General features: G+C 49.7%; 1 protein-coding gene across 1 annotated transcript in view; it reads right to left on the reverse strand.

Moving 5' to 3' along the window:
• Positions 1-21669, reverse strand: part of PRSS54 (serine protease 54) — a 50964-nt gene that overhangs the window by 22144 nt on the left and 7151 nt on the right. Inside the window, exons 2-3 of the mRNA XM_088456854.1 lie at positions 16459-16514; positions 2464-2635 (exon numbers count right to left, since the gene is read on the reverse strand). Coding sequence (XP_088312980.1) covers positions 2464-2635; positions 16459-16514 — 228 coding nt within the window. The remainder of the gene's footprint in view (positions 1-2463; positions 2636-16458; positions 16515-21669) is intronic.

Here is a 21669-nt window from a genome sequence, read left to right on the forward strand (position 1 = left end):
CATTGGCCTCCTCAGGTATAAAACACACTACATTGGCCTCCTCAGGTATAATACACACTACATTGGCCTCCACAGGTATAAAACACACTACATTGGCCTCCACAGGTATAAAACACACTACATTGGCCTCCACAGGTATAAAACACACTACATTGGCCTCCTCAGGTATAAAACACACTACATTGGCCTCCACAGGTATAAAACACACTACATTGGCCTCCTCCGGTATAAAACACACTACATTGGCCTCCTCCGGTATAAAACACACTACATTGGCCTCCTCAGGTATAAAACACACTACATTGGCCTCCACAGGTATAAAACACACTACATTGGCCTCCACAGGTATAAAACACACTACATTGGCCTCCTCAGGTATAAAACACACTACATTGGCCTCCTCAGGTATAAAACACACTACATTGGCCTCCTCAGGTATAAAACACACTACATTGGCTTCCTCAGGTATAAAACACACTACATTGGCCTCCACAGGTATAAAACACACTACATTGGCCTCCACAGGTATAAAACACACTACATTGGCCTCCTCAGGTATAAAACACACTACATTGGCCTCCTCCGGTATAAAACACACTACATTGGCCTCCTCCGGTATAAAACACACTACATTGGCCTCCTCCGGTATAAAACACACTACATTGGCCTCCTCCGGTATAAAACACACTACATTGGCCTCCTCCGGTATAAAACACACTACATTGGCCTCCACCGGTATAAAACACACTACATTGGCCTCCACAGGTATAAAACACACTACATTGGCCTCCTCAGGTATAAAACACACTACATTGGCCTCCACAGGTATAAAACACACTACATTGGCCTCCACAGGTATAAAACACACTACATTGGCCTCCACAGGTATAAAACACACTACATTGGCCTCCTCAGGTATAAAACACACTACATTGGCCTCCTCAGGTATAAAACACACTACATTGGCCTCCTCAGGTATAAAACACACTACATTGGCCTCCACAGGTATAAAACACACTACATTGGCCTCCTCAGGTATAAAACACACTACATTGGCCTCCACAGGTATAAAACACACTACATTGGCCTCCTCAGGTATAATACACACTACATTGGCCTCCTCAGGTATAAAACACACTACATTGGCCTCCACAGGTATAAAACACACTACATTGGCCTCCTCAGGAATAATACACACTACATTGGCCTCCTCAGGAATAATACACACTACATTGGCCTCCACAGGAATAATACACACTACATTGGCCTCCACAGGAATAATACTCACTACATTGGCCTCCTCCGAAATAATACACACTACATTGGCCTCCACAGGAATAATACACACTACATTGGCCTCCTCAGGAATAATACACACTACTTTGGCCACCTCAGGAATAAAACACACTACATTGGCCTCCACAGGTATAAAACACACTACATTGGCCTCCTCAGGAATAATACACACTACATTGGCCTCCTCAGGAATAATACACACTACATTGGCCTCCTCAGGTATAAAAGATACTAGAGTACAAGTGAGCTGAGCGCTGCGGCACACTTGACGAACGCTCGCGGCAAACTAGTGTGCCATGGCACAATGGTTGAAAAACGCTGGTATAGAAAGTAGAGATCAGCACTAGCACAAGTCACAAACGCAGAAAAAAATCACTATATATCTGCAATTATCACTACAATCAACTACACAGAGCGCAGTTGCTGGTAGGACATAGCGCTGTATAACCTGGCCTGAGGGAGAGGTATACAGGGAGACTGGACCCAGCGTTCCCGGAGATCTGTGAAGCAGAAAATGGCTGCCGTACGTCTCTGAGGGGGCGGAGGGTGAGGGAGGAGCAGCCCAGGGAACACCAAGACCACAGTGGGATGGCGCCCTGAGTTGGGGGAGGGGCTGCAGGGAGAGCGCCTTCTCCCCTAGCTGACGTTAACCCCCGGGGCCCCTGGCCTCTACATATGCCCTGCGCCAGTGTATTATATGCCCCAGTGGTGTAGTGGAGTCTTGGGCGCACCAGTATCCACATCAGCACCTCCGGTCTGGCTCCTGAGACCGGAGGCAAGACCGCACAAAGATGAGGGTCCCCGCCAGAAACTATAGATCCCATACTAAAGGCGAGAACCTATAGATCCCATACTAAAGGCGAGAACCTATAGATCCCATACTAAAGGCGAGAACCTATAGATCCCATACTAAAGGCGAGAACCTATAGATCCCATACTAAAGGCGAGAACCTGCCTCTCTTGTAATTTTCTCACAATATGGCCACTGTGGCTTCAGTGCTGTGAGAGTGGACCCATCCTCATGCTACAACACACCCGTACCATCTCCATCTCCGGTCATAGCATTGGCGTACACATTGCGCATACACAGTAGGAAAACAGCGCTCATCTGCGCACACATGGGTATTGCGTGCACCACTGAATCTGGGGCAGAGGCTGGTATCTCACCTCATCTTCAGACCAGATGGAGCAGCCACTATCCAGAACTCGCTGATGATGGTTCCCACCTCCAGGTGAAATCCACTGAGGTCCTGAAGTGACACCAGCCACGGGAATCCAGAGAGATGGAGTAACTTCCTATTCAGGACATCGGCCACAAAACCTTCATAAGTGCCGCAGCCTGTAAGACGTAGAGAGATCCTGAACACAGGGTTGTCACAGGGATGTCACAGCATCACACACACTTACACAGGCTCTGACCTTACTCAGGAATTACTAACCTCATCACACACAGTGATTACACAAGACTGAGATACCATCAGTAACATGGAGTACCATCACATCCTCACACACACTTACACAGGCTCTGACCTTACTCAGGAATTACTAACCTCATCACACGCAGTGATTACACAAGACTGAGATACCATCAGTAACATGGAGTACCATCACATCCTCACACACACTTACACAGGCTCTGATCTTACTCAGGAATTACTAACCTCATCACACACAGTGACTACACAAGACTGAGACACCATCAGTAACATGGAGTACTATCACATCCTCACACACACTTACACAGGCTCTGACCTTACTCAGGAATTACTAACCTCATCACACACAGTGACTACACAAGACTGAGAGACCATCAGTAACATGGAGTACCATCACAGCCTCACACACACTTACACAGGCTCTGACCTTACTCAGGAATTACTAACCTCATCTCACACAGTGATTACACAAGACTGAGATACCATCAGTAACATGGAGTACCATCACATCCTCACACACACTTACACAGGCTCTGACCTTACTCAGGAATTACTAACCTCATCACACACAGTGATTACACAAGACTGAGATACCATCAGTAACATGGAGTATCATCACAGCCTCACACACACTTACACAGGCTCTGACCTTACTCAGGAATTACTAAACTCATCACACACAGTGATTACACAAGACTGAGACACCATCAGTAACATGGAGTACCATCACAGCCTCACACACACTTACACAGCTCTGACCTTACTCAGGAATTACTAACATCATCACACACAGTGATTACACAAGACTGAGAAACCATCAGTAACATGGAGTACCATCACATCCTCACACACACTTACACAGTCTCTGACCTTACTCAGGAATTACTAACCTCATCACACACAGTGATTACACAAGACTGAGACACCATCAGTAACATGGAGTACCATCACAGCCTCAGATACACTTACACAGGCTCTGACCTTACTCAGGAATTACTAATCTCATCACACACAGTGATTACACAAGACTGAGAAACCATCAGTAACATGGAGTACCATCACATCCTCACACACACTTACACAGTCTCTGACCTTACTCAGGAATTACTAACCTCATCACACACAGTGATTACACAAGACTGAGACACCATCAGTAACATGGAGTACCATCACAGCCTCACATACACTTACACAGGCTCTGACCTTACTCAGGAATTACTAACCTCATCTCACACAGTGATTACACAAGACTGAGATACCATCAGTAACATGGAGTACCATCACATCCTCACACACACTTACACAGGCTCTGACCTTACTCAGGAATTACTAACCTCATCACACACAGTGATTACACAAGACTGAGATACCATCAGTAACATGGAGTATCATCACAGCCTCACACACACTTACACAGGCTCTGACCTTACTCAGGAATTACTAAACTCATCACACACAGTGATTACACAAGACTGAGACACCATCAGTAACATGGAGTACCATCACAGCCTCACACACACTTACACAGCTCTGACCTTACTCAGGAATTACTAACCTCATCACACACAGTGATTACACAAGACTGAGAAACCATCAGTAACATGGAGTACCATCACATCCTCACACACACTTACACAGGCTCTGACCTTACTCAGGAATTACTAATCTCATCACACACAGTGATTACACAAGACTGAGAAACCATCGGTAACATGGAGTACCATCACAACCTCACACACACTTACACAGGCTCTGACCGTACTCAGGAATTACTAACCTCATCACACACAGTGATCACACAAGACTGAGACACCATCAGTAACATGGAGTACCATCACAGCCTCACACACACACTTACACAGGCTCTGACCTTACTCAGCAATAACTAACCTCATCACACGCAGTGATCACACAAGACTGAGATACCATCAGTAACATGGAGTACCATCACATCCTCACACACACTTACACAGGCTCTGACCTTACTCAGGAATTACTAACCTCATCACACACAGTGATTACACAAGACTGAGATACCATCAGTAACATGGAGTACCATCACAGCCTCACACACACTTACACAGGCTCTGACCTTACTCAGGGATTACTAACCTCATCACACGCAGTGATTACACAAGACTGAGATACCATCAGTAACATGGAGTACCATCACATCCTCACACACACTTACACAGCTCTGACCTTACTCAGGAATTACTAACCTCATCACACACAGTGACTACACAAGACTGAGAAACCATCAGTAACATGGAGTACCATCACATCCTCACACACACTTACACAGGCTCTGACCTTACTCAGGGATTACTAACCTCATCACACGCAGTGATTACACAAGACTGAGATACCATCAGTAACATGGAGTACCATCACATCCTCACACACACTTACACAGGCTCTGACCTTACTCAGGAATTACTAACCTCATCACACACAGTGACTACACAAGACTGAGAAACCATCAGTAACATGGAGTACCATCACAGCCTCACACACACTTACACAGGCTCTGACCTTACTCAGGAATTACTAACCTCATCACACACAGTGATTACACAAGACTGAGATACCATCAGTAACATGGAGTACCATCACATCCTCACACACACTTACACACACAGGCTCTGATCTTACTCAGGAATTACTAACCTCATCACACACAGTGATTACACAAGACTGAGATACCATCAGTAACATGGAGTACCATCACAGCCTCACACACACTTACACAGGCTCTGACCTTACTCAGGAATTACTACCCTCATCACACACAGTGATTACACAAGACTGAGATACCATCAGTAACATGGAGTACCATCACATCCTCACACACACTTACACAGGCTCTGACCTTACTCAGGAATTACTAACCTCATCACACACAGTGATTACACAAGACTGAGACACCATCAGTAACATGGAGTACCATCACATCCTCACACACACTTACACAGGCTCTGACCTTACTCAGGAATTACTAACCTCATCACACACAGTGATTACACAAGACTGAGATACCATCGGTAACATGGAGTACCATCACAGCCTCACACACACTTACACAGGCTCTGACCTTACTCAGGAATTACTAACCTCATCACACACAGTGATTACACAAGACTGAGAGACCATCAGTAACATGGAGTACCATCACAGCCTCACACACACTTACACAGGCTCTGACCTTACTCAGGAATTACTAACCTCATCACACACAGTGATTACACAAGACTGAGATACCATCAGTAACATGGAGTACCATCACAGCCTCACACACACACAGGCTCTGACCTTACTCAGGAATTACTAACCTCATCACACACAGTGATTACACAAGACTGAGATACCATCAGTAACATGGAGTACCATCACATCCTCACACACACTTACACGGCTCTGACCTTACTCAGGAATTACTAACCTCATCACACGCAGTGATTACACAAGACTGAGAGACCATCAGTAACATGGAGTACCATCACATCCTCACACACACTTACACAGGCTCTGACCTTACTCAGGGATTACTAACATCAGTGCACGCAGTGATTACACAAGACTGAGATACCATCAGTAACATGGAGTACCATCACATCCTCACACACACTTACACAGGCTCTGACCTTACTCAGGGATTACTAACATCAGTGCACGCTATCAGGTCTCAGGCTGTGTACGGTATCTCAGTGTATAATTTATGCACGCCCCTGCAACGGCGTTCAAACGCACTGGCACGTCTGCGTTCGGGTCAACCACCCCCCGTCACCTCCAACAAATGGCACTTCCAATCAATGACTCTGCGATGGGTCTGTGTAGCTGCTGCGATTGCAGTCCCGATCGCAATGACTAGTTGAGCACGCGCACTGAGATGCATACTGTGATGTCTTGGGGTTAATAAGCTCGGCAGAGGGTGAATGGGTGCAGTGTTTAGGTGCTTAATGAGGGTCCACACACAGCTTTCAGGTGAAATAAACGAGGTGATGCTTTACTTCCAGCATATGAAATAAGGACACAGAAAACAACAAACAAACTTAGCCCTTGTTTAGGGCACTAGCTCACTTCTTCAACCCTCTCTATAAGGCAGCAGCTAGTCTGCCAACATAGTCTCTGAGATTGTGGTCCTTCCTACCACATGCAGGACTGGACCTGGCCTGGTATAGCTTCCTCAGCTTACAAACACAGTCTCTGTGCCTTCCCTGTATCCTCCAGGTATACAGAGGCCCTGGCTTCCTCAGCCTGCAGCTTAGCTGCCTCAATGTCACTCAGTCTGAGAGTTTGTGGTCCCCCCTTGCCTCCTGCAAGGTCCAGACACCGGCCTCCTGGCCCCCAATGGCTCGCTCAGCTTCACTGGGCTCTCTGCTGCTACAATCCCACATGGACTGTTTCCCACAGCAGCCTGACTGGTCTGCCTTCACATCAGCCCACACCTGAACTCTATCCACAAGGCAGCCATTAGGCATCTTCCCACAATTCTTTTATAGTCTGTGTGGGTGGATCTCCCCTGCCCCACACAGAATCTGCTGCTCACCAGTGCTACCTCTGGTGATACTGCCACATATCCCCCTCCCCAGCTTGAAACCCCTGGGTTCAGCTACATGGGACGAGGCATTCTCATTGCGAAGTCCCTCTTCACTCTCCTCATGAGGGAAATCCACTGCATCCATGGTCCTACAGACTCTTGCGATCACTGGGGTTCGCATCCTCCAAGTTCCTAAGATAATTTTTCCCCTTACTTTTTTTCTAACTTTACGTTACAGATGGTGGTACTTGCTTTCTTTATGCAGTACTTGAGGCTCACCCTTGGGTACTGCAACAGGCATTAAGAACTTGAAGTAACTTGTTCCAAAGCGACATACTTCATCTTTACTCTTGCCACTTAAACCTATCAAAGGCACATCTTTAACCTTCAGCCTGAAAGCCCTGTATTGGCTACTGGCATATTTCTGGATATTACTGGATGGCCCCTTGAAAGAAGAGGAGCTAACATTATCCTGAGAGTTACCAGCATCACAACTTCTGGACCTTGGCTTTATGTCAACCGACAACGTACTGGCACAGTCACCCTCAGATTCCGGACTCCCGTGTCCACGTAGGATACTTGAATATTTACTCCATTGATCCACATAATTTATCTCACGGCTTTGATGGCTATCTGCCGCTTCATTAAGGCATAGATCTCTTGGATTTTCTTGTGCTCCCAATTTTTGAGCCTTGATAATATAATGAACAATTTCAACATGTTCCACCAGCACAGGTTGAAGTTCACTCTCCACAGAGGTCTTTATTTTCCAATTCACTTTAGCTGGACTACTTGCTTCAAGCTTTATCATGTGAGACCACTCCACTTCCTCATAGACAAATCCAGCAGCACTACAAGTTCCATCCAGCTTACATGAAGGCATTGTTTCACATTCATGAGTATGATTCTTCACAAGACTCTCAGAATTAACTTTCTCCAAGGTTCTGCTTTGCCCTTCAATACTGTGTGATTGAGTCACCTTCTCGCCACACTGAACACTCGGCAACAAGAGAGTCTCATCCTTTGAAGCCATCACTATCTCCATAGACTTCTGTACATCCTGTACCTTTACTTCACAGATCATGCGATCACCATCTGTATACGTCAGTTATTTATTATCAACTATGGACACGGTTATGCAATCTGGACCTGTGCCCCTTTTGGAGGACTTCATACCCTCAGCTATCACTGCAAGCTGAAAGTCACTGCAAGGAATCTCATCCACTTTTCCAAGACGGACCTTTAGGGAATTTCCCAACTCCGATACTTCTGTCCCCCCTTGTACACTGGTATCGCCAATGAGGACATCTCCATGGTCCCACTGCTACTGAAAGACATCATTCCGGAACAGGGGCTGGCTGGCAACTTTTAGCCTGGGGGGCAAATGCATGCAGGCGGCCCTGGCAGAGGAGTAGCATGTAGCCAGGGTGCCCGAAGAACGTGCGTGCTACGGTGCCACCCCCCCTCAAGTGTTCCAGGGAGGAGGCGGGTCCATATGGGATTAATGTAAAGTAAATATAAAGATTAGGGGCAGCCCCCTGTCGTAGTGCCCATATGCTGTGCCCCAGGAGAGGACCCCCTTATGCAGGCCTCCAGTAGTGCCCCCAGTAGTGATCCCCCCTTTGCAGTGCCCCTTGCGGCCCCAGTAGTAAGCCCCTTATATAGTGCCCCCAGTAGTGGTACCCCTATGCAGTGCCCCTTATATAGTGCCCCCAGTAGCAGTCCACGCCCCATGCAGTGCCCCCAATAGTGGTAACCTTTATGCAATGCTCCTTAAATAGTGGCCCCAGTTGTAGTCTCCCCCCTATGCAGTACCCCCAGTATTGCCCTTTATATGGAGCCCCCAGCAGTGGTCCCTCGATGTAGTGCCCCCAGTGGTAGTCCCCTCCCCCCTATGTAGTGCCCCTAGTAGTAGTCCCCTCCCCTTGTAGTAGTCCCCTCCCCTTGTAGTGCCCCCAGTAGTAGTAGTCCCCCCCTTGTGCCCCCAGTAGTAGTAGCCCCCCCGTAGTAGTTGTCCCCACCTTATAGTGCCCCCAGTAGTGGTCTCTCCCTTGTAGTGCCCCCAGTAGTAGTAGTCCCACCTCCTTGTAGTGCCCCCAGTAGTAGTAGTCCCCCCCCCCTTGTGCCCCCAGTAGTAGTAGCCCCCCGTAGTAGTTGTCCCCCCCTTGTAGTGCCCCCAGTAGTGGTCTCTCCCTTGTAGTGCCCCCAGTAGTAGTAGTCCCCAGTAGTAGTAGTCCCACCTCCTTGTAGTGCCCCCAGTAGTAGTCCCCCCCCTTGTAGTGCCCCCAGTAGTAGTCCCCCCCCTTGTAGTGCCCCCAGTAGTAGTAGTCCCCAGTAGTAGTAGTCCCACCTCCTTGTAGTGCCCCCAGTAGTAGTAGTCCCCCCCTTGTAGTGCCCCCAGTAGTGGTCTCCCCCTTGTAGTGCCCCCAGTAGTAGTTGTCCCACCTCCTTGTAGTGCCCCCAGTAGTAGTAGTGCCCCCAGTAGTAGTAGTCCCCAGTAGTAGTAGTCTCACCTCCTTGTAGTGCCCCCAGTAGTAGTAGTCGCCCCCAGTAGTAGTCCCCCCCTTGTAGTGCCCCCAGTAGTGGTCTCCCCCTTGTAGTGCCCCCAGTAGTAGTAGTCCCCAGTAGTAGTAGTCCCACCTCCTTGTAGTGCCCCCAGTAGTAGTCTCCCCCTTGTAGTGCCCTCAGTAGTAGTCCCCCCCTTGTAGTGCCCCCAGTAGTAGTAGTCCCCCCTTGTAGTGCCCCCAGTAGTAGTAGTCCCCCCCTTGTAGTGCCCCCAGTAGTGGTATCCCCCTTGTAGTGCCCCCAGTAGTAGTAGTCGCCCTCAGTAGTAGTCCCCCCCTTGTAGTGCCCCCAGTAGTGGTCCCTCCTTGTAGTGCCCCCAGTAGTAGTAGTCCCCAGTAGTAGTAGTCCCCCCCTTGTAGTGCCCCCAGTAGTAGTAGTCCCCCCCCTTGTAGTGCCCCCAGTAGTGGTCTCCCGCTTGTAGTGCCAGCCCCCCCAGTAGACACACTTAATAAAAAATATAAAAAAAACCCCACTTACCTGAATCCCCGCTCCCGCCGCAGCCATCCGCTCCTCCATCTGTCCCCTCGGGCCGGGCCGCTCTGCGTTACGGGAGAGACGTCATATTAGTCATGACGCCTCTCCCATTACCCACTGCAGGAGCCGGAAGATGGAGCGGCTCCTGCAGTGGGCGCAGCAGCAGAAAATGAGAGTCTGTCAGACTCTCATTGGCTGCTGATCAAAACAAACACACAGCTGCCGGAGCCAGCGGCTGTGTGTTAGTCAGTGTAGCGCTGACCGAACTCCGTCCGGTCAGCGCTACACACGTGGTGCAGCCTGTGTCACAGAGACACAGACTGCCCGTGGCCCGCATGGCACCCTGCTCCCTGGCCCAGCCCGCCACTGTTCCGGAACATTCCTTAGTTCCCGCAATTCATTTCCTTTTCCGTTGCTCATCATACAAGACACTCGGCACTGGTAGTATATCACGCTGCGTGCCAGACTTTTCAGGATCAACTTGAACCAATTGCTGCTTGTGGTTATGTACTTCTGCCACACTGGGTTCAGCAAAGACATCCGACGCCATTTTAGGTGCAGAATCCAACTTCAGAACAGTTATTTAACTTCTTTTCCTCTTCTGATTTTCCCACTACAATGCGGAACTTTATTTGAGCCATAGACAGCTGCTCTTCCAGCTGGGCAATTTATTAACATGGCGCTTTCCAACTTGTCCTCAGCTTGCAGTAGACTGCGCTCCACAGCTTCATCTTCAGCAAGTCTCAACTTTTGTACAATTATTTCAGACTCTGCCTCATCCAATTCACTCTGCAACTCCAGTTCTTTGGTATTCCTCTCCACTTTGAAGTGTTGCAACTGGTCCCATGTACTTAGAAGACACTTCTCCAGGTTCTCACTCTGGCCCTGATTCAGAGCCGCTCGCTCTGAATCAGGGCCGGGCTTTTTTTTTTTTTTGGAGCGGCCTCTTGGCCGCTTGCATAGCTGTGAGTGGCCACCCACAGCTATTGCAAGCGGCCAGGATGATGGTCGCGATGATCGGGCTTGCGACGAGACCCTTGTGGTAGGCCGCAAGCCCCAGAGACCTTTCTAGCCACCCCCAAACGGTAGATGTTCTCATGGGAATGCCTCCGTTTGGGCAGCCACCCCCCGGCGAGACCCGGAGCGACGGATTGCCTGTCGCTAGCCGGGTCTCGCGCATGCGCACAACGGAGCCGGCTCCGTCGTGCGCATGCACTGTGGGCCACCATCGACCCGGTTGCGAGCGCTCAGCGCTTGCGACCGGGTCTGAATCAGGCCCTCTGTTCTTGCAACTTCCAAGCCCTGCCATGGGCAAGGTTAAGCGCTCTCTCCAAAGATTCACTTTGCTTTGCGGCTTTATGCAGACATTCCTCCAGGAACACATTTCTTTCTGTCAGACCTTCTGAAACTGCTTTCGCTGCAAGTAAATTGGAAAGAAGAGTTTGTACTTGCTCCTTACAGCTGACTTTAAGACGGACCACCTCCATCTCTTTTCCTTCACGGTCAGTTTCCCACTGAGCGCGAGTCTGCAGCATCTGGAGATTCTTCACTTTTACTTCACAAAACTTTTCCGCCAGAGAATTTCTCTCCAATTCACAATCTTTAAGCCTTACCTGAGTGGACACAATTTAAGATTCTTTTCCTTTTAACACCAGAGCCAGATCCGCCACTTTCACCTGTGCGCGCTCTCTGCATCAGTCTGATGTCTCTGGACACCCCCTTTCAATTCCTCCATTTCCTGCTGAAGTATCAGACACTTTTACTGTAATTCCACAACATCCTGCTCTAATACCTCATTCTCTGCTAGGGGCACATCATTCTCATACTTTGTAACACATTGGAACATTTTAGCCTCCTCCCAGCCTTCAGACATACCCGTTAATTTGAGGTCTGTCTCTTTAGAATTTCAATTTTTTTTTATTTCTTCCTGCTGAAATGCCATTTTCAAAGACGACAACTCACTCTGTAACGTCTTTTCAATTAGCGCATGCAAAAGCTTCTCTTTCGTAGACTTGTCCTCCTAGTCGTATATCTGGTCGCAATAGCGCATAAGTGTTTCACGCCAAACTTCACACAGAGAGTCAACTTTTTCCATGCTGACCTAGTCCTCTCTGGACGGACCTTGCACCATACACGGACATCTTTATTCTGCTTTGTAAATGTCTCTTTCAACGTAAGAACATTGTTTACCCCCATCAATGTGAAAGGATTCACCACAGAGGATTTCAAACAGCTTTAAATCCCGTCCATGTACCCGACTTACTTCACATTCAGACTGTAAGCTCCAGCCCGGGTTTTCCATCTCTCTAGAATGAGAATGAAACTTTGTAGAATATTTCTTTTTGTTTCCCATGATTCTTGGCACAAAAAATACACAGGAACAACTTGTTTTTGTTTTCGCTGTATCACACTTTGTCTTCTCAAGTATTTTTAACACAAAACATTTTTCTTCATGTGGCACTACAATTACCAGCATAGATCAAACAGTCTCAATAGCCTTTCAATAGAAATCTCTGCTTCACACCTGACTTAACGAGCTTGAGGATTTCAACAGAACTTTAAACCACACAATTTCTTTTAACCCCTCCAATGCTGAAAGTGCCCATTTCTCTTCACAGACCATATACCTGCGGCAATAGTGCCCATTTCTCTTCACAGACAATATACCTGCGGCAATAGTGCACATTTCTCTTCACAGACCATATACCTGCGGCAATAGTGCCCATTTCTCTTCACAGACCATATACCTGCGGCAATAGTGCCCATTTCTCTTCACAGACCATATACCTGCGGCAATAGTGCCCATTTCTCTTCACAGACCATATACCTGCGGCAATAGTGCCCATTTCTCTTCACAGACCATATACCTGCGGCAATAGTGCCCATTTCTCTTCACAGACCATATACCTGCGGCAATAGCGCCCATTTCTCTTCACAGACCATATACCTGCGGCAATAGTGCCCATTTCTCTTCACAGACCATATACCTGCGGCAATAGTGCCCATTTCTCTTCACAGACCATATACCTGCGGCAATAGCGCCCATTTCTCTTCACAGACAATATACCTGCGGCAATAGTGCACATTTCTCTTCACAGACAATATACCTGCGGCAATAGTGCCCATTTCTCTTCACAGACAATATACCTGCGGCAATAGCGCCCATTTCTCTTCACAGACCATATACCTGCGGCAATAGTGCCCATTTCTCTTCACAGACCATATACCTGCGGCAATAGTGCCCATTTCTCTTCACAGACAATATACCTGCGGCAATAGTGCCCATTTCTCTTCACAGACAATATACCTGCGGCAATAGTGCACATTTCTCTTCACAGACCATATACCTGCGGCAATAGTGCCCATTTCTCTTCACAGACAATATACCTGCGGCAATAGTGCACATTTCTCTTCACAGACCATATACCTGCGGCAATAGTGCCCATTTCTCTTCACAGACCATATACCTGCGGCAATAGTGCCCATTTCTCTTCACAGACCATATACCTGCGGCAATAGTGCCCATTTCTCTTCACAGACCATATACCTGCGGCAATAGTGCCCATTTCTCTTCACAGACCATATACCTGCGGCAATAGTGCCCATTTCTCTTCACAGACCATATACCTGCGGCAATAGCGCCCATTTCTCTTCACAGACCATATACCTGCGGCAATAGTGCCCATTTCTCTTCACAGACCATATACCTGCGGCAATAGTGCACATTTCTCTTCACAGACAATATACCTGCGGCAATAGCGCCCATTTCTCTTCACAGACAATATACCTGCGGCAATAGCGCCCATTTCTCTTCACAGACCATATACCTGCGGCAATAGTGCACATTTCTCTTCACAGACAATATACCTGCGGCAATAGTGCCCATTTCTCTTCACAGACAATATACCTGCGGCAATAGTGCACATTTCTCTTCACAGACAATATACCTGCGGCAATAGTGCCCATTTCTCTTCACAGACAATATACCTGCGGCAATAGTGCCCATTTCTCTTCACAGACCATATACCTGCGGCAATAGTGCCCATTTCTCTTCACAGACCATATACCTGCGGCAATAGTGCACATTTCTCTTCACAGACAATATACCTGCGGCAATAGTGCCCATTTCTCTTCACAGACCATATACCTGCGGCAATAGTGCCCATTTCTCTTCACAGACCATATACCTGCGGCAATAGTGCCCATTTCTCTTCACAGACCATATACCTGCGGCAATAGTGCCCATTTCTCTTCACAGACCATATACCTGCGGCAATAGCGCCCATTTATCTTCACAGACCATATACCTGCGGCAATAGCGCCCATTTCTCTTCACAGACCATATACCTGCGGCAATAGTGCCCATTTCTCTTCACAGACCATATACCTGCGGCAATAGCGCCCATTTCTCTTCACAGACCATATACCTGCGGCAATAGTGCACATTTCTCTTCACAGACAATATACCTGCGGCAATAGTGCCCATTTCTCTTCACAGACAATATACCTGCGGCAATAGTGCACATTTCTCTTCACAGACAATATACCTGCGGCAATAGCGCCCATTTCTCTTCACAGACCATATACCTGCGGCAATAGTGCCCATTTCTCTTCACAGACCATATACCTGCGGCAATAGTGCACATTTCTCTTCACAGACCATATACCTGCGGCAATAGTGCACATTTCTCTTCACAGACAATATACCTGCGGCAATAGTGCACATTTCTCTTCACAGACAATATACCTGCGGCAATAGTGCACATTTCTCTTCACAGACAATATACCTGCGGCATTAGCGCCCATTTCTCTTCACAGACAATATACCTGCGGCAATAGTGCCCATTTCTCTTCACAGACAATATACCTGCGGCAATAGTGCACATTTCTCTTCACAGACAATATACCTGCGGCAATAGTGCACATTTCTCTTCACAGACAATATACCTGCGGCAATAGTGCACATTTCTCTTCACAGACAATATACCTGCGGCAATAGCGCACATTTCTCTTCACAGACAATATACCTGCGGCAATAGTGCCCATTTCTCTTCACAGACAATATACCTGCGGCAATAGCGCACATTTCTCTTCACAGACCATATACTTGCAGCAATAGTGCACATTTGCAGACAATTTTTGTTTAAACAAAACCTCACTCACCACCCCGATGAGCTTTGCACAGTTGAGTCCACTATGCAGGTGCAATAAACATCCATATTTCCATTAGTGGCTGTAATCCACTTTCTGTGCAGATCTTATTGCGTAGACCTGTGTGCTTAGAATCTGTATACCCGCATTCGCCACCATATTGTGATGTTGGGGTTAATTAGCTCGGCAGAGGGTCAATGGGTGCAGTGTTTAGGTGCTTAATGAGGGTCCACACACAGCTTTCAGGTGAAATAAACGAGCATATGAAATCAGGAAACAGAAAATAACAAACAAACTTAGCCCTTGTTTAGGGCACTAGCTCACTTCTTCAACCCTCTCTATAAGTTAGCAGCTAGTCTGCCAACATAGTCTCTGAGATTGTGGTCCTTGCCACATGCAGGACTGGACCTGGCCTCCTGGCCTGGTATAGCTTCCTCAGCTGTACAAACAGTCTCTGTGCCTTCCCTGTATCCTCCAGGTATACAGTCGTCCCTGGCTTCCTCAGACTGCAGCTTAGCTGCCTCAATGTCACTCAGTCTGAGAGTTTGTGGTCCCCCCTTGCCTCCTGCAAGGTCCAGACACCGGCCTCCTGGCCCCCAATGGCTCGCTCAGCTTCACTGGGCTCTCTGCTGCCACAATCCCACATGGACTGCTTCCCACAGCAGCCTGACTGGTCTGCCTTCACATCAGCCCACACCTGAACTCTATCCACAAGGCAGCCATTAGCCATCTTCCCACAATGCTTTTATAGTCTGTATGGGTGGATCTCCCCTGCCCCATGCAGAATCTGCTGCTCACCAGCGCCACCTCTGGTGATACTGCCACAATACGCATGTGCAGATCGCAACAATTGGCTGATTGCGTGTGTATTAGCAACTGCGTTCCTAGCTGAATCAGGCCCTAGCCCCGCAGACTGCGGCTGGAGTGGCTCCTCCCAATATACCTGGGTAATAGAGGAATACATGGGAAATGGCTGCAGGGTGATACGTTACTCACTAGCAGAACAATGCGACATCCAGATGAGAATTAGGCACCAGATCCTCACATGGAACCTAAGAGAAAAGGGTTAATGTGACATTAGTACATTGTGCGACACATATAGGCGACTCGCTAACACAACTGCCACCATTCATTAGTTTCTTATGTATATTCATTTCACACAAACATTCAGCAGAACCTATGTGTGATAATACTATGTCTGACATCACTGTACGCACCTGTCACCCTCACACCTGAGACCTAGGGACACCGCTATGTCTGATATCACTGTACACACCTGTCACCCTCACACCTGAGACCTAGGGACGCCGCTATGGCTGACATCACTGTACACACCTGAGACCTAGGGACACCGCTATGGCTGACATCACTGTATGCACCTGTCACCCTCACACCTGAGACCTAGGGACACCGCTATGGCCGACATCACTGTACGCACCTGTCACCCTCACACCTGAGACCTAGGGACACCACTATGGCCGACATCACTGTACACACCTGTCACCCTCACACCTGAGACCTAGGGACACCACTATGGCCGACATCACTGTACGCACCTGTCACCCTCACACCTGAGACCTAGGGACACCGCTATGGCTGACATCACTGTACACACCTGTCGCCCTCAGACCTGAGACCTAGTGACACCGCTATGACTGACATCACTGTACACACCTGAGACCTAGGGACACCGCTATGGCTGACATCACTGTATGCACCTGTCACCCTCACACCTGAGACCTAGGGACACCGCTATGGCCGACATCACTGTACGCACCTGTCACCCTCACACCTGAGACCTAGGGACACCACTATGGCCGACATCACTGTACACACCTGTCACCCTCACACCTGAGACCTAGGGACACCACTATGGCCGACATCACTGTACGCACCTGTCACCCTCACACCTGAGACCTAGGGACACCGCTATGGCTGACATCACTGTACACACCTGAGACCTAGGGACACCGCTATGGCTGACATCAATGTACACACCTGAGACCTAGGGACACCGCTATGGCCGACATCACTGTACCCACCTGTCACCCTCACACCTGAGACCTAGGGACACAGCTATGGCCGACATCACTGTACACACCTGTCACCCTCACACCTGAGACCTAGGGACACCGCTATGGCCGACATCACTGTACACACCTGTCACCCTCACACCCGAGACCTAGGGACACCGCTATGACTGACATCACTGTACACACCTGAGACCTAGGGACACCGCTATGGCTGACATCACTGTACACACCTGTCACCCTCACACCTGAGACCTAGGGACACCGCTATGGCTGACATCAAAGTACGCACCTGTCACCCTCACACCTGAGACCTAGGGACACCGCTATGGCTGACATCACTGTACACACCTGAGACCTAGGGACACCGCTATGGCTAACATCACTGTACACACCTGAGACCTAGGGACACCGCTATGGCTAACATCACTGTACACACCTGAGACCTAGGGACACCGCTATGGCCGACATCAATGTACGCACCTGTCACCCTCACACCTGAGACCTAGGGACACCGCTATGGCCGACATCACTGTACACACCTGTCACCCTCACACCTGAGACCTAGGGACACCGCTATGGCCGACATCACTGTACACACCTGTCACCCTCACACCTGAGACCTAGGGACACCGCTATGGCTGACATCACTGTACACACCTGAGACCTAGGGACACCGCTATGGCTGACATCACTGTACACACCTGAGACCTAGGGACACCGCTATGGCTGACATCAATGTACGCACCTGTCACCCTCACACCTGAGACCTAGGGACACCGCTATGGCCGACATCACTGTACACACCTGTCACCCTCACACCTGAGACCTAGGGACACCGCTATGGCTGACATCACTGTACACACCTGAGACCTAGGGACACCGCTATGGCTGACATCACTGTACACACCTGTCACCCTCACACCTGAGACCTAGGGACACCGCTATGGCTGACATCAAAGTACGCACCTGTCACCCTCACACCTGAGACCTAGGGACACCGCTATGGCTGACATCACTGTACGCACCTGAGACCTAGGGACACTGCTATGGCTGACATCACTGTACACACCTGTCACCCTCACACCTGAGACCTAGGGACACCGCTATGGCTGACATCAAAGTACGCACCTGTCACCCTCACACCTGAAACCTAGGGACACCGCTATGACCGACATCACTGTACGCACCTGTCGCCCTCACACCTGAGACCTAGGGACACCGCTATGGCTGACATCACTGTACACACCTGTCACCCTCACACCTGAGACCTAGGGACACCGCTATGGCTGACATCACTGAATGCACCTGTCACCCTCACTCATGAGACCTAGGGACGCCGCTATGACCGACATCACTGTAAACACCTGTCACCTTCACACCTGAGACCTAGGGACACCGCTATGGCCGACATCACTGTACGCACCTGTTACCCTCACACCTGAGACCTAGGGACACCGCTATGGCTGACATCACTGTACACACCTGAGACCTAGGGACACCGCTATGGCTGACATCACTGTACACACCTGTCACCCTCACACCTGAGACCTAGGGACACCGCTATAGCTGACATCAAAGTACGCACCTGTCACCCTCACACCTGAGACCTAGGGACGCCGCTATGGCTGACATCAAAGTACGCACCTGTCACCCTCACACCTGAGACCTAGGGACACCGCTATGGCTGACATCACTGAACGCACCTGTCACCCTCACACCTGAGACCTAGGGACGCCGCTATGGCTGACATCACTGTACACACCTGTCACCCTCACACCTGAGACCTAGGGACACCGCTATGGCTGACATCACTGTACACACCTGAGACCTAGGTACACCGCTATGGCTGACATCACTGTACACACCTGAGACCTAGGGACACCGCTATGGCTGACATCAATGTACGCACCTGTCACCCTCACACCTGAGACCTAGGGACACCGCTATGGCCGACATCACTGTACACACCTGTCACCCTCACACCTGAGACCTAGGGACACCGCTATGGCTGACATCACTGTACACACCTGAGACCTAGGGACACCGCTATGGCTGACATCACTGTACACACCTGTCACCCTCACACCTGAGACCTAGGGACACCGCTATGGCTGACATCAAAGTACGCACCTGTCACCCTCACACCTGAGACCTAGGGACACCGCTATGGCTGACATCACTGTACGCACCTGAGACCTAGGGACACTGCTATGGCTGACATCACTGTACACACCTGTCACCCTCACACCTGAGACCTAGGGACACCGCTATGGCTGACATCAAAGTACGCACCTGTCACCCTCACACCTGAAACCTAGGGACACCGCTATGACCGACATCACTGTACGCACCTGTCGCCCTCACACCTGAGACCTAGGGACACCGCTATGGCTGACATCACTGTACACACCTGTCACCCTCACACCTGAGACCTAGGGACACCGCTATGGCTGACATCACTGAACGCACCTGTCACCCTCACTCATGAGACCTAGGGACGCCGCTATGACCGACATCACTGTAAACACCTGTCACCTTCACACCTGAGACCTAGGGACACCGCTATGGCCGACATCACTGTACGCACCTGTTACCCTCACACCTGAGACCTAGGGACACCGCTATGGCTGACATCACTGTACACACCTGAGACCTAGGGACACCGCTATGGCTGACATCACTGTACACACCTGTCACCCTCACACCTGAGACCTAGGGACACCGCTATGGCTGACATCAAAGTACGCACCTGTCACCCTCACACCTGAGACCTAGGGACGCCGCTATGGCTGACATCAAAGTACGCACCTGTCACCCTCACACCTGAGACCTAGGGACACCGCTATGGCTGACATCACTGAACGCACCTGTCACCCTCACACCTGAGACCTAGGGACGCCGCTATGGCTGACATCACTGTACACACCTGTCACCCTCACACCTGAGACCTAGGGACACCGCTATGGCTGACATCACTGTACACACCTGTCACCCTCACACCTGAGACCTAGGGACACCGCTATGGCTGACATCACTGTACACATCTGTCACCCTCACACCTGAGACCTAGGGACGCCGCTATGGCTGACATCACTGTACACACCTGTCATCCTCACACCTGAGACCTAGGGACACCGCTATGGCCGACATCACTGTACACACCTGAGACCTAGGGACGCCGCTATGGCCGATATCACTGTACACACCTGAGACCTAGGGACGCCGCTATGGCCGATATCACTGTACACACCTGAGACCTAGGGACACCGCTATGGCTGACATCACTGTACACACCTGAGACCTAGGGACACCGCTATGGCTGACATCACTGTACACACCTGAGACCTAGGGACACCGCTATGGCTGACATCACTGTACACACCTGAGACCTAGGGACACCGCTATGGCTGACATCACTGTACACACCTGTCACCCTCACACCTGAGACCTAGGGACACCACTATGGCCGACATAACTGTACGCACCTGTCACCCTCACACCTGAGACCTAGGGACACCGCTATGGCCGACATCACTGTACACACCTGTCACCCTCACACCTGAGACCTAAGGACGCCGCTATGGCTGACATCACTGTACACACCTGTCACCCTCACACCTGAGACCTAGGGACACCGCTATGGCTGACATCACTGTACACACCTGTCACCCTCACACCTGAGATCTAGGGACACCACTATGGTCGACATAACTGTACGCACCTGTCACCCTCACACCTGAGACCTAGGGACACCGCTATGGCCGACATCACTGTACACACCTGAGACCTAGGGACACCGCTATGGCTGACATCACTGTACACACCTGAGACCTAGGGACACCGCTATGGCTGACATCACTGTACACACCTGAGACCTAGGGACACCGCTATGGCTGACATCACTGTACACACCTGAGACCTAGGGACACCGCTATGGCTGAAATCACTGTACACACCTGTCACCCTCACACCTGAGACCTAGGGACACCGCTATGGCTGACATCACTGTACACACCTGTCACCCTCACACCTGAGACCTAGGGACACCGCTATGACCGACATCACTGTACACACCTGAGACCTAGGGACACCGCTATGGCCGACATCACTGTACACACCTGTCACCCTCACACCTGAGACCTAGGGACACCGCTATGGCCGACATCACTGTACA

This window comes from Taudactylus pleione, unplaced genomic scaffold, assembly GCF_031769625.1.
Source record: "Taudactylus pleione unplaced genomic scaffold, aTauple2 ptg000724l, whole genome shotgun sequence".
Classification (NCBI taxonomy): Eukaryota; Metazoa; Chordata; class Amphibia; order Anura; family Myobatrachidae; genus Taudactylus; species Taudactylus pleione.